The sequence below is a fragment of the Glossina fuscipes genome, unplaced genomic scaffold (assembly GCF_014805625.2).
Source record: "Glossina fuscipes isolate IAEA_lab_2018 unplaced genomic scaffold, Yale_Gfus_2 1, whole genome shotgun sequence".
Classification (NCBI taxonomy): domain Eukaryota; kingdom Metazoa; phylum Arthropoda; class Insecta; order Diptera; family Glossinidae; genus Glossina; species Glossina fuscipes.
The window spans coordinates 19,970,921-19,983,420 of record NW_023998415.1 but is presented as its reverse complement, the minus strand read 5'-3'; the positions used below and the strand labels follow the sequence as shown (position 1 = coordinate 19,983,420).

Below are 12,500 nucleotides of genomic sequence, written 5' to 3'. Positions count from 1 at the left end.
CCATTTCGCTACAATATATACAATTAATTATATTATTTCAGGGTTATTTTTTGTTTTTTGTTTTTTTTTAATTTTTATTATAATTCATATTTTGTATTTTTACCTGATTAGTAACGACCGAAAATTCCACAGTATCACCGGGATGCAAGGCTACAGCATTGCCCTGCACCTCAGACATGTGGAAGAACAGTTTTTTGCCATCTTCTATCTCATAATTGAGAAATCCGAATTGACCCTTGATAGAATCAACCGTAGCACGTTTCTTTTGGCGGACGGCAGTGATTTCAGCAGCTCGGCCAGTCTCATCAACTTTGAATGTAACCAAATCGCCTTTTTGCAATAAATCTCGTTTATTGACTAAACTGGTAATGCCGAACTCATGCTTGGCTAACACCTGTGTACGCGATTCGTCAAACACTTCAATTAGTCCAGCATACTCCTGCTGATCAGGATTGATGCAACGTAACGGACGTGCAACAACACCGTTGTGCATGCCCTCCAATACACTTGGCTGCGGTATGGTTCCCTTTGGCAAGGTGCGTACATTCTCTGCTGGCAAACAATTGCCCGACACAGATGTATTGCCATTCGGCGACAGAATATATTCTACTTCCTGACCCAATTCTAACCAGTTAGGATTGCCTACATAGTTGCTGAAGTGAAAGAATACTTCTTCATCGTGCAACATAGTTTCAATAAAACCAAAGTTCTCCTTAATAACGGCTATAAAACCCCGATAGACAATTTGTCCACTAGCATTGGTAGCCAAATTATTGTTGTCCAATTTGTTATAGTCCTCGATACGAGGGGTGGAGGCAGCGATCATAATCTGATTACCAACCATCGGTAAATATCCGTTTTGCTGTATAACAATGCCACTGCCTATACCGTTTGGCAGCAATGTTTGATCACTGTTTTGATTGGCGTGAATGGTATGATGATGTTGTGCTGGTTGCTGTTGTGGTTGTTGTGGTTGTTGTGGTTGCTGTTGTTGTTGTTGTTGTTGTTGTGGTTGCTGCTGCTGCTGTTGTTGTTGTTGTTGTTGTTGTTGTTGTTGTGGATTCGTTGTATTCGATGCCAGCTGTTGCATTGTGACTGATTGCTGCTGTAACTGTTGTAATGGTTGTGGTGGTGGCGGCTGCAGTTGTTGCGTGCCCGGTTGCATTACATGCAACTGTTGTACGTTAACAGCAATCAATTCTTTATTTCTTTTTACCTAAATAAAAAATAAGCGTTTTACTTGATTTCCAAAAACAAAAAAAAAACACAAAAAGTGACCATCTTACCAAATAAATATCGAAGCGTACACGATCTCCAATCCTTGGTGGTTTTTCGCAGTCTTTAAGGAAATACATTATAGTCTTTTTAAGTTCACCATGATCATACGTTATAACACCGCCTTCAACACGGTCTTGAGATTTTATTGGACTCTTGGGTGCCTCACGAGTAACATAACCTAAAAATTTACAAACTGAAAGCTGTAACACCGCTTTGGAATAAGACATTTAGACGAACAACTTACCCTCAATATTGCTGGCCACTAATGTTTCAAATTGCACAGAATTGGGTGGCAAATGTCGTATACGTATCGCATGTAAACGCGAAGTGTTATAGGGCACACCCTGTTCTTGGACTACAGTAAATTCCACCTCATCGTTAATAGCGATTTCACGGCTCTATGATATAAGATAAATAAATGTAGGAACAATTACATATTCATTCGAATATTTTAGCAAATTGCAACAAAATAATGGCACTGTTTTATTTGATTAAAAGAATGCTTACTGTGTCAAGGATTTCAGTGAAATGAAAAAATAAACGCACATTACGTTCCACACAACGTATAAAACCGAAACCTTCCTTTAATGAAGCGATAACGCCCTGTTCGCGCTTCTCTCCTGAAACTTTAAAGGTCTCATCCAACAGAGAAATTGCTGTCGCTCGCTGCAATTGATCCCGGCGATCTGTAGCCAATAGAAACTGAACCCAATCGCCGTGACGCAAAGTAAAGTCGCCCTTCTGCATAAATATATTTATAAATTTCGTGAATTCAAATATAAATATAAAAATAATTTTGCATTTGCCTGGTCTTTATCTCCAAATGGTACTTCAACTTCTGAATAATCAGGTGCACGATAGCGTATGCGACCGGGCAACGGATCATTCGTGGGACGCATGGGATTGTTGCGATCCAATGGCTTCAACACTTGACCCTTATAGATAACCGTATCTACATCTTCGAAAATGACGGAACCCGGAGGCAAACGTGTTATATTGCAAGCAAATTCGCGACCCTTTAATGGAACGACAAAAAAACAAATCATGATGACACACGTACTTAAAAAAAAATAAATATATCTTACACTACGAGTTTGTATGGTGAATTCAACATCATCGCCTGGACGTAGTTCGACATTTCCTTCAGCTTCCGAAAAATGAAAGAAAATCTCTTTAACCACGTCGGCACGTTCAATGAAACCGAACGACTCCTTCATTGAGCATACCACGCCTCGATATTTAACTGGCTGTGCTGGGTTCTCTAAGCGAATATGACATGCGCCCAGATTACCTCTAAATTAATATTAAAGCATAAGATGATTCACGCATATATACGATCATCATAATAATAATGTAAAAAATGCTCTATACCTTTGGTTGGTAGCTATTTGGAAGCTGACCTTATCGCCAGCTCGCAAAGTAACATTACCCTCAACATCGTCTTTGGTATAGGGCAAGAAAAAGCATTCACCGCGGTTCTCATAACTAATTCGGCCGGTAGTCTCACTGGACGACAACAAATTATTTGCGCTATCGGTACGCAATTCGGTGGTCACAGTACCGGTAACACGCTCCTCCGACAAGACCTATCATTATGATATATATGATATATAAGCTCGCACATTTGTAGCCTTACATTGACTCACCACTTCTGGAGCTATTTTAGAAACTTGACTAGCAATTGGTTTACCCGTTCGACGATCATAAGTCATTTCAAATTCTACAGGGTCACCGATCTTTAAATGATCAATATTGCCACTGAATTGCGAAAAATGAAAAAATAAGCGCGCCTGACGCTCACAACACTGTATAAAGCCATACGAATGCTGAAAAGAAGAAACACACAAGCGAAAACAGAATGAAAAAGAACAGAGAACAGATATTTAGATATAGATTGTTATATAATATTAGCAATAAAGCAATAAAGCAGTTAATCGAATATATATGCATTGACTTACCAAAAGTTTTTCAATTATACCAGTCTCACGTGTAGTTTGACTTGGATCATTGGCAGCTGAAGAAGAATTCGATTGAGAACCATACATTGAGGATGAAGTCCCACCACCATTGCTAAGAACACTATTGGATTGGAATACCCCTATGGTGGACGGATTTTGCATAACATCCGTTACTTCGTTAGCATCGAAAAAACCAATTGGGGCACCCTGACCCATTGGTGGCGGTGGGCCCTGAGGCTGATGTTGATGCGGCGTGGGCGGCCCCAAAGCTGTCTCAAGTGAAAATGTACCAATAGGCGGAAAGTTATTCGAAATACCCATATTACGTATTGCGTTCATATTGAAAAATCCATCACACGGCAAATTATCGTAGATTTCTGACAAAACGTGAATGAACATACTCATACATATAAATAAATGTATAAATGAATATACTGAGGTAAAATGTTAAAAAAAAAATTTTTTTTTTTCGTTGTTTTTTGTTTCTTTTTTTTTTTTTGTATTTTTTTTTGCTTTTTTGTTTGTTTTTTTTTTTTGTTTTTTTTTTTTTGTTTGCTTTAAACTAATTGGAAAATTAAAAAATTGAATATTGACTCTCGACCAATTAATTTTTTTTTTTTATTTCCATATATATATATTCAACGTGGTTAAGTAAGTAGTAGTGGTATGATGATGATGATGATGATGATAATGATGATGACGCTGATTCTGGTCTCTTTACAACACACGTCGGCAATCACCCTCCTTAAATAGAACGAACGAACGAATGAACATACGAACGGACACCTTTTTTCTTTTCAATTATATTTCGATTCTATAAAGTTTATATTGTTTCTTTACTTTTTGTTGTTAATTATACACTAAACAGAAGTTTTAAATTTTGTGCTAAGTGGTTGGACAGCCAAGAGACGCAAGTTTCACTAATAATTCGGAAAGACTTTGAGTTGATTTTTAATTGAATTTTAAAATATTTGTGTGTTTTTATTTTTGGGGAACAGATTGACAAATGAAAATCGAGTCGAACAAGCAACAGCAATTGATGTTTTTATCATGGCAAAGCATTCTAATTTTAATATCTTCCCAAGTTTTCGTTTGTAAGGTATAAAAAAAAAAAAAAAATGTTACTGTCTTTCAATTCGAACACAGTTAATATTGGGGTACCTTATAGAATCTTTTCAATTTCAGTTGCAGTACGTGGAGGAGATAGGCCGCTGTCCGCCTATGTTTTCAAAAGCAAGAAAATTCGCCTGTTGTTCCTTTCACAGGAAAATCCTCTACAAATTATTTATTTCACATAATTAAGGTACAATATAGATACGCTCGGATACTATATAGAAACGCTCACACAGATAGACGGACATGTCTAAATTGTTACAGAATCACATTCTGAATGAATCGGAATCGATTGGTGTAATAGAGACATATTAAGATTTTTTAAACGTCGCATAATGCATTCTTGCTTCGCGCGATTTAAAGTGCATTACACTATCCGTTTATTATAATTCGGCGTGAATAAAACGATCAATTTCGCCACACACGCACGTTTCCTATTCTCATTATTGATCTCAAATATTTTTTTTAACGTCATCGTCCGATTAAATTCAATTCATAATTCAAATGAATTCTACTACATTCTATCACTTCCGGCATGTCTGAGCGAAAAATTGTAAAATAATTTTCACGCGCCGCCTTTGAACTCAATTTCATACCATCAACAATGTTCGACGGAGAGTGATGGTGGAAAAGAGAGAGTTAGCACGTGGCAAAGTCGAGTCCACAGTGTGAGACGCATCAAAACTCTAAGAAATTCTATAGTGACGGCATTACAATTTTGCCCGAAAACAACAAGTAAGCACACTATAGTGGGACACCAAATTTCATTAAATACCCTACACCTCCTTACAGTTATTCATAAATTGACTAAATAAATATACCCGTACTATTTGATGTGGTAGGTGAAATTTAGGCAGGTAAAAATTTTTTTGAAATAAATAGGATGTGGAAGTCACAATATATATCGCATACATGTCTATCATCGTTGAAAAAGAGTTCAGTCTTCATGTCTTCACATTTTATCCCAAGACAACATCACCGCGACATATATTTATACTCAACTACAAAAACAAGAAAGCAATATTCGTCTCGTAGGTTTCTTTTCAAATATCAGTTGGATAGAATATACAAGATTTTGCTGTACTCTTATACCCTGCACCACTTATTATACGAGGGTAGATTAAGTTAGTGTGCATGTACACAAAACACCCACAAGGACACCTTTTATTTATTACATTCATTGATTCAGGATCACCTTCTAAATAATTCTAAGCTTATCTTTCTACCTGTTCGTTTTGTTTTCTGGTGTTCACCACACTACAAGTCGCAAAATTTCAAATATATTTAAATGAAATTTGGTACTGATATGCAAAATTCATTGCGCATCGCATACAACTTTACATAGGATCAATGTCAAGTTCAGTTGATTATCGGCTTCGGTCTAACGAGATTAACTAACAAAAGGAAATTGCAACCAATTTTGCTCCTACAGGCGACATTTTCACTTAATACAATCGCGTTTTTAATAGAGCGACAAACACAGAAATGACTAAATTCATTTTGCTCCTTACTCCGACTAAGAATACATTAATTTTCCGAATTTTGCAAATCTGAAATGTCTCCTCTAATTGATAAAATTGCGCCTTTTTAGCCACTTCGGTACCGTTTTATTTCCTTAATTTGCGGCCTTAACTGCAATCGAGATTAAGTTTTCACAGCAATTATTTCAGTTTTTTTTTTTTTTTTTTCTCAAGTTATAGGCATCCTGGCCACAGCATTTCTACATATTTGTTCTTTTAATATTATGAGCGACTGACGACAGCAGATTTTTGGAGATTTTTTTTTGAATTTTCAACAATTCTAAAAAGCAATAATGAATGACGAGACGAATACATGAGAACAACATTTTACAATGATCCGTTGATCCGATGGTTTTTCTCTAATCCGTTTCATCCGATATAAGAGAAACGAGATAAATTTCCATATCGCTTTCTTGACAATTCAATTATTTTCTTTCTCTTAAGTAATGTAAGTTAAATTCCTTTAAAAGAGTTTTTAGCATTGTTGATTAATAAAAGAGAAGAACTAATAGACTTTGTATTTCTCTTCACTTTTTTATAAACAAACTAAACGATTGAGAAACAAAAATAACTTTACTCTTTAAAGCTTACCTTCGCCAGTACGATAGACTTTTGACTGAGTATTCATCGTGGAAAGAGAAAAGTTTTAAGCCAAGAGCTGATCTATTTATGTTTATTCTGCTGAATAACGGTAGCTTTTTTTTATAAGAGTTATTTCTTGTTTTCGTTTTTGCTTCTTTTTTTTCTTTCTTTTTTATCAGTTTTGCACAGGAAAGTATACCGATTTATGTTTGTTTGACGAAACGAATTAATTTAATAAAAACAAAGAGGCACTAAATTATACTGCATTCGCTTTTTGAGATGAGAGAGTACAGTATGGTAAAAAATGGCGAGCGAGAAAAATGCGCAGGTTTAATATACGCGAGAACGAACGCGTTTACGCGGCGGTTTAAAGTCTTTTTAGTTAAATTAAATAAGAACTCTCTCTCTTGTGTTGGGTTTGTTTTGTTTTTTTTTCTTTTGTTTGTTTGTTTGTTTTTTTTTTTTTTTATAGTATTGCTTTTTTGTTTTCGTTCTTGTTTATAATAAAAGTTGGAGTAAATTGTGATATACAGTTATACAGTTCACACAAACACACACACGCACATACACACACGAGATACGCTTATATCTCAAATTAGAGAAAGAGATTTTTTTGAAGAGAAAATAGAAGAGAGAGATAGACAGAAAGAGAGAGAGATGTAGATTTATAATCTTTGGGATCAGATGCAAGTTTAGAATACTACTTGATATTTGCTTTCTTTAATTCAAATTTGTTTTTGCGTTCTTTAGGATTTCATTGATGGAATTTAAGTTTATTGTTTTATTCTATTAACGGATCGTAAGGTGTTCTCTTTTTAGGATTAGTATCATGAAGTGGAGTTTCGTTTATATATATATAAATATATACATATATGAATATATATATATATATGTATATATATAAATATAAATATATATTAACAAAGAGAGAGAGAGAGAGAGAGAGAGATTTCTTTTTTGGCGTGGTCCGTGTAATTTAAACACTCTAGGCTTTCTTGCCCTCTTGCAATGGCTTAGTAATTTTTATAATCTTAAATTTTTAATTATTTAGGATTTTTAAAAATAGTTTTAATTCGATATATAGATATTTTTATTTTAAAGTGAATAATAATTAATATTTATAATAATTATTATTTCTTTTATTTTTATTAAATATTTTAAATTGAATATATAGCAAAGTCTTTAAAGTAACCTAAGGTTGTTTGAATTGTATTGTATTTTTTTTTTTTTTTTTTTTTTTTTTTATTTATAATGGTTTTATGTCTTTTCATTTACGTTTACGAGTTTCATATGGTTATTGTTGTGTGATATTTACTGCACACAGTACTACTTTCCATTTCATTCGAATTGCAATTATATACTTACTTAGTGATTATTTGAATATTGTATGTTTGCTTTTTTTTTTAATTTAAATTAGATGTATTACTATAATTTTTTTTATTTTTTTAATTTTTTTTTTTTAGTATTTTCAATAATATATAATATATACTATAGTATATGTATCGAAGTCCTTTAAGATATCACGAATTTGTTTCAATGTTTCATTATCTTGTGTTCTCTTAGGGTTCTACAAATACGTATAAACTAAACTTTTTTTCTTTAGTTCTATCATAATAAACTTAGCTTCGTTTGTGTTTTACTTTATCTTTTTTACTTTTGTTTTAAATTTGCATCTTATGTTGCCATTAATTTTAAGTTTATAAATTTACAATAATTATCACAGAGATGTTTAATCTTCTTTGAATTTGTTTTGTTTCGTGTTTTCTTTATTTTTAGTTAGTTTTTTTTTTTTAAGACTTTTTGCATTCACACTAGTAGGTACAACACACAATTAAAGTTACATACGCCACAATGCACGTTGCAGTGTTTGTTTTTCTTCTCTTTACCTCGCAGTGTTTCCTCAGTCTTTACTGCTATTCGTTATGCTTTTTTTAACGCGCATTCTACTCTTATAATGTGTTTTTTTGCTTTTTTGTCCAAGGAAAATCAGTCCTTTTACAGAAGAGAGAGAGAGAGAGAGAGAGAGAGAGAGCGAGAGAACAAGAGGTAAGCAAAAAGAGATTGAGGAAAATCCTTTGTTATGAGATCTTTTTTTTTTGAAGAGATCGCACTCACTTTCTTTCATTAGATGTACATCATTAAGAAAGAGGCGTATGGTTCAATTGCAGTTTTTTCTTTAAATTTTTAATTTCAATTATTTAAATTAGAATAGAAACATTAATTATATAGAGAATTTAATGTAAAAGAGACTTAATTTATATATATATTTTTAATTTTTCTTTTTATTTAATTAGTTGGATTAAATTTATTATTATTATTATTTTTATTTATTTTAATTTTTAAATGATGTAGTTATTGTTTCCGTTTTTTTTTTTTTTGTTTTCCTTTTAATTCTTTGTTTTATTATTTGTTGCTTGTTGTTTGTTTTTATTATTTTAGAAGAGTGATTTGTAGTTGTTCTTATTTTGAAGGGCTTTTCGGAAAGCCTTTCAGGCGTGAATGGACCCAGTTGCAAGTCCCGTCTTTTCTCTTAGATTCCTTTTTTAACTCTACTCTCCCAATGTTTATTACTTTTATTACTTTTTCAGAGAGTTTCGTACTATCTTTCAGCTTCTGCAAAACTCTCCAAAGGCCGTTTTTAATTACACTTATAATTACAATTCTATTGAAGTATGCATAATAGTTTTTGTTGTTGTTTTCTTTTGTTAATACTTTGTACAATAATAAAAATCTTAATTAAATTTAAATTCAGTTTTTTAAGTTTTGTTTTGTGTTGCGTTTCTACTTTTTTTTTTTTTTTAATATTTTTTTTCGTTTTATTTGTACTTTGAAACTTTCTTTTCAGTTGTTGGTAGTTGTTGTTGTTGTTGCCGTAATGTTGCTTAATGAGGATTTTCCTGTGGTAGTTGTTACTGACAGTGGGCGTGGTTTAGTGTTGTATTTTTGTTTGCAAGTTTGCATTTGTTTTTTAACTGAGGGAATGAGGGTCGAGGAGGAAGAATATATGTAAAAAAAAAAAAAATTAAAAAATAAAATTACAACAAAATCGTTCGCTTTAAAAATTATGTTTAATTTAAATTTAATAACTTGCTGCTGCTGTTGGTTTAGTTGCTGTTTGGAGAAAAGTGTTTAACAATGAGAAAGCAGAGTTGTATTCGAGTTGCAGGAATTCTCAAGGTTAATGTTAACCTTTCTTAATTAAAGGTCTTAGTTTTGTTTCCAATTTTAAATTGTTTGGTTTGCTTTTTTATTTTTTTAAACTAAGGCTTAAAAAGTGCTGCTTCGTGTACAAAATTCCGTTGTTGTTTTTTTTATTTTAGTCTTTTGTTTGCTAATAATACATCCACCGTCTTGGCTTCACTAGCAGTCCAATATTTGGCCACACCAAGTTGCTTTTTTAGAGTTTAGCTTCTCCGCCGTGCTAATTTAAATGTACTAGTTTTCTTAGTGGACAGATGTGTTTTATATTATTATTATCATTGGTTTTTCTTTCTTTGAATTCCTGAAAATTCAATTTTGTTATTATTGAGTATTTGTTTTTTTTGTTTTTTTTTTTTTTTTGTTTTTTTGCCTTACTGTTTCTAATTTCACTAAGTGCGTTCTTTATTCCCAGTTTTTAGTTCTCATTAATTTTTGGTTTCTTTTTTTCCTCTTGTTATAAGGAGCTTGTAAGCTTAGCTTATAAGCCTTGTTTTAAAAACCTTGCAAACTGTTTATAGCAGCGGCTTAGCGGTTTCCTTCTTTTTTTTAAGTGTTGCGTAATCCGTACTAAAATTTCGATACTTCGTTTAAGAAATCAATTTAAATTATTTGCGAAATTTGTTCTCAAATTATATAAAAAAAAAATTTTTCTTTTTATCCGTAGTTTGGTTGGAGCACAATACATGCCACTTCCGCCGAATTCCTCCTAAAACGCCGGTTTTGGGTTTTTTTGGTTTTGAGCTAAACTTAATTATTATTTTCGGTTTTGTTGTTATAAATTTTTGTTGTTGTTGTTTTGATTTTTGTATTCGTTTCGATGGTGTTTTTATTTTCAGATTATGATGAAAGTGATGTCAAAACGGAGATTTAGTTACAAAAGCTGTAAATAGAAATAAATTAAAATCAATTTTAAAATATGGCCAATTAGCAACAAAAAAAAAACAACAAAAATAGAAAACTCAGATAGATTGGAAGCATTATTTATGTTTTAGTTGCTGTACTAAACAAAACAGTTCAAAATTATACTGCCATAGAGCTCACACACGCACGCACAAACACACACACACAAGCTGCAAACAAAATAGAACAGGAGCATTTAGAGAAAAAATGCCGGTTCGATTGTATACAAAAGTACTGCTTATGCGTGGACAACATATACTATCATAAGTGTGTACGGTTGGCTTCGACTCTTCTCCCGATAAACTACTCTAGTAGTTAAATGAAGAAAAAAAAGACAAATCTTAATATATAAGCACACACACTATTCATATGTTTCCCTCCGTCTATCAGAAAAGCAAAACTGTCGTGCAACAACATTGCAGAATTATTGATTTTTCAGAGAGTGCAGTCAGTGTAAACTTAAGGCCCCTCCCAGACTATACATATATACGCATTAGGAAGAAAATTATTATACTAGTATTTTTTCAACTAAACACATCTTTACGACAAAAATAAACAAATAGGACTGCATTAAAACAATGTCCTTTTTTACAGTTACAACCACATTAACTGCACTTTGAAAATGTCGCGACAAGTATATAATTTTCTCATTTTGCATTTCGACGTCAACGTCGGAAAAAAATTTCTAATAGCGGCGACTGCGGCTATGTTTCATTTACACGCACAAACACGACACTTTGTGAAAAAATACATACAGATTTTTTCAGACAAATATTCATTACGAAAATCACTACGGTTTTGCTAATTTTCATAAACAATTTATATGAAATGATTTGTTTTTTATTTTTTCATAGTTTTATTATTATTTTTTATGTATTTTGCCATGATATTTTAGCAAAATATAAAAATTTTCCGTCAACCAAATACATACCACGAACACAGCACAACACATACCATAGTTGTATAAATTGGTATTCAGCGTTGCTTTTAGTGTGTAATGGCTTTTAGTTTCACTATATATATAGTGACGGATAATCGATTTAGATCAATCAAGAGCTCATATTGGGCTTTGGTTAAAATTGTTATTTCATATGTATTCACATGTCAAAATAATATTATATTTCATTACATACATATATAGTCAAAAATCGTTCATTTGATATATTTGATATATCGTAGAGATAAATCGTGCATTTTTCAAAGGGTTTTTGTATAAATATATGCAAGTTGGCAACAATTTCCAAATTATATATATATACCTTAAGACTATATGTTCATATATACTTTCTGCTGCAACTTGACGAATGAAATGTACCGTTTTCTTCGATATTTAAGTTGAAACGATCAAGATGGATGAAAACAAAGAAATCGCAATATTTATAATAAATTCAGTAGCTGAACTCAGAAATCATAAAAAATACATACTTTGCATACTTTGCATGCTATACACTAAATTCTATTCATATGAATTGAAATGTTATAAAAACAACGAGTACATTGCTAATCGTGTATGTACTCATTCATACTAACTATTGAGCAATCTCTGCTAACATCACGGTAATGGTATCCAGAACGATGTAATCAGAGACAACTAAATGATAAAATAATCCAACATATTTTTCAAAATTCACTCTAGACGATTTTTGCGAACGTTTTGTGTTTCTGTTATCAATAACACTAGAAACGCCGTTAATTAGCACCCATTTGATTTCTTGCTCTTTATTTCCCATTATTTGAAAGGGCGAAAATTCTGTTAATAGTTTCCTGATGTGCCGTCACATTCTCTTAAACATTCCCAAAGCAGAAGCATATAAACTTTCGTGTTTTCAGCTGCATAGGTGCTTTGGTATACATATAAGTGTGTATGTACGAAAAAAAACTAAACAGGAGGTAGGTAGAAATTTGATGTTAAATTTTACGTTCAATCAATTCCTTCAATAAATTTTAA

The 12,500-nt window shown here is 32.3% G+C and overlaps 1 protein-coding gene and 1 long non-coding RNA gene across 4 annotated transcripts in view; both read right to left on the bottom strand.

Moving 5' to 3' along the window:
* Window positions 1-7,541, bottom strand: part of LOC119645276 (cold shock domain-containing protein E1) — a 7,975-nt gene extending 434 nt beyond the window's left edge. Inside the window, exons 1-11 of one of the 2 annotated variants that reach the window (XM_038045393.1) lie at window positions 6,461-7,541; window positions 3,237-3,613; window positions 2,925-3,104; window positions 2,650-2,864; window positions 2,364-2,571; window positions 2,085-2,294; window positions 1,786-2,019; window positions 1,523-1,676; window positions 1,287-1,456; window positions 104-1,216; window positions 1-8 (exon numbers count right to left, since the gene is read on the bottom strand). The exon at window positions 1-8 is cut by the window's left edge and continues 167 nt beyond it. In XM_038045393.1, the coding sequence (XP_037901321.1) occupies window positions 1-8; window positions 104-1,216; window positions 1,287-1,456; window positions 1,523-1,676; window positions 1,786-2,019; window positions 2,085-2,294; window positions 2,364-2,571; window positions 2,650-2,864; window positions 2,925-3,104; window positions 3,237-3,613; window positions 6,461-6,497 (2,906 nt within the window). In that variant the 5' untranslated portion in view covers window positions 6,498-7,541. Of the gene's footprint in view, window positions 9-103; window positions 1,217-1,286; window positions 1,457-1,522; window positions 1,677-1,785; window positions 2,020-2,084; window positions 2,572-2,649; window positions 2,865-2,924; window positions 3,105-3,236; window positions 3,614-6,460 lie in introns of both variants that reach the window. The other variant, XM_038045392.1, reaches the window with a different exon arrangement.
* Window positions 7,542-9,403: 1,862 nt separating this feature from the next.
* Window positions 9,404-11,513, bottom strand: LOC119631550. 2 transcript variants are annotated; one of them, XR_005246672.1, is made up of 2 exons: window positions 11,484-11,513; window positions 9,404-10,532 (listed from the first exon to the last, which is right to left on the bottom strand). It is a non-coding gene; the product is annotated as an uncharacterized LOC119631550 (long non-coding RNA). The 2 variants fall into 2 exon arrangements; XR_005246671.1 differs by lacking the exon at window positions 11,484-11,513 and adding an exon at window positions 11,308-11,424.
* Window positions 11,514-12,500: the final 987 nt, after the last annotated feature.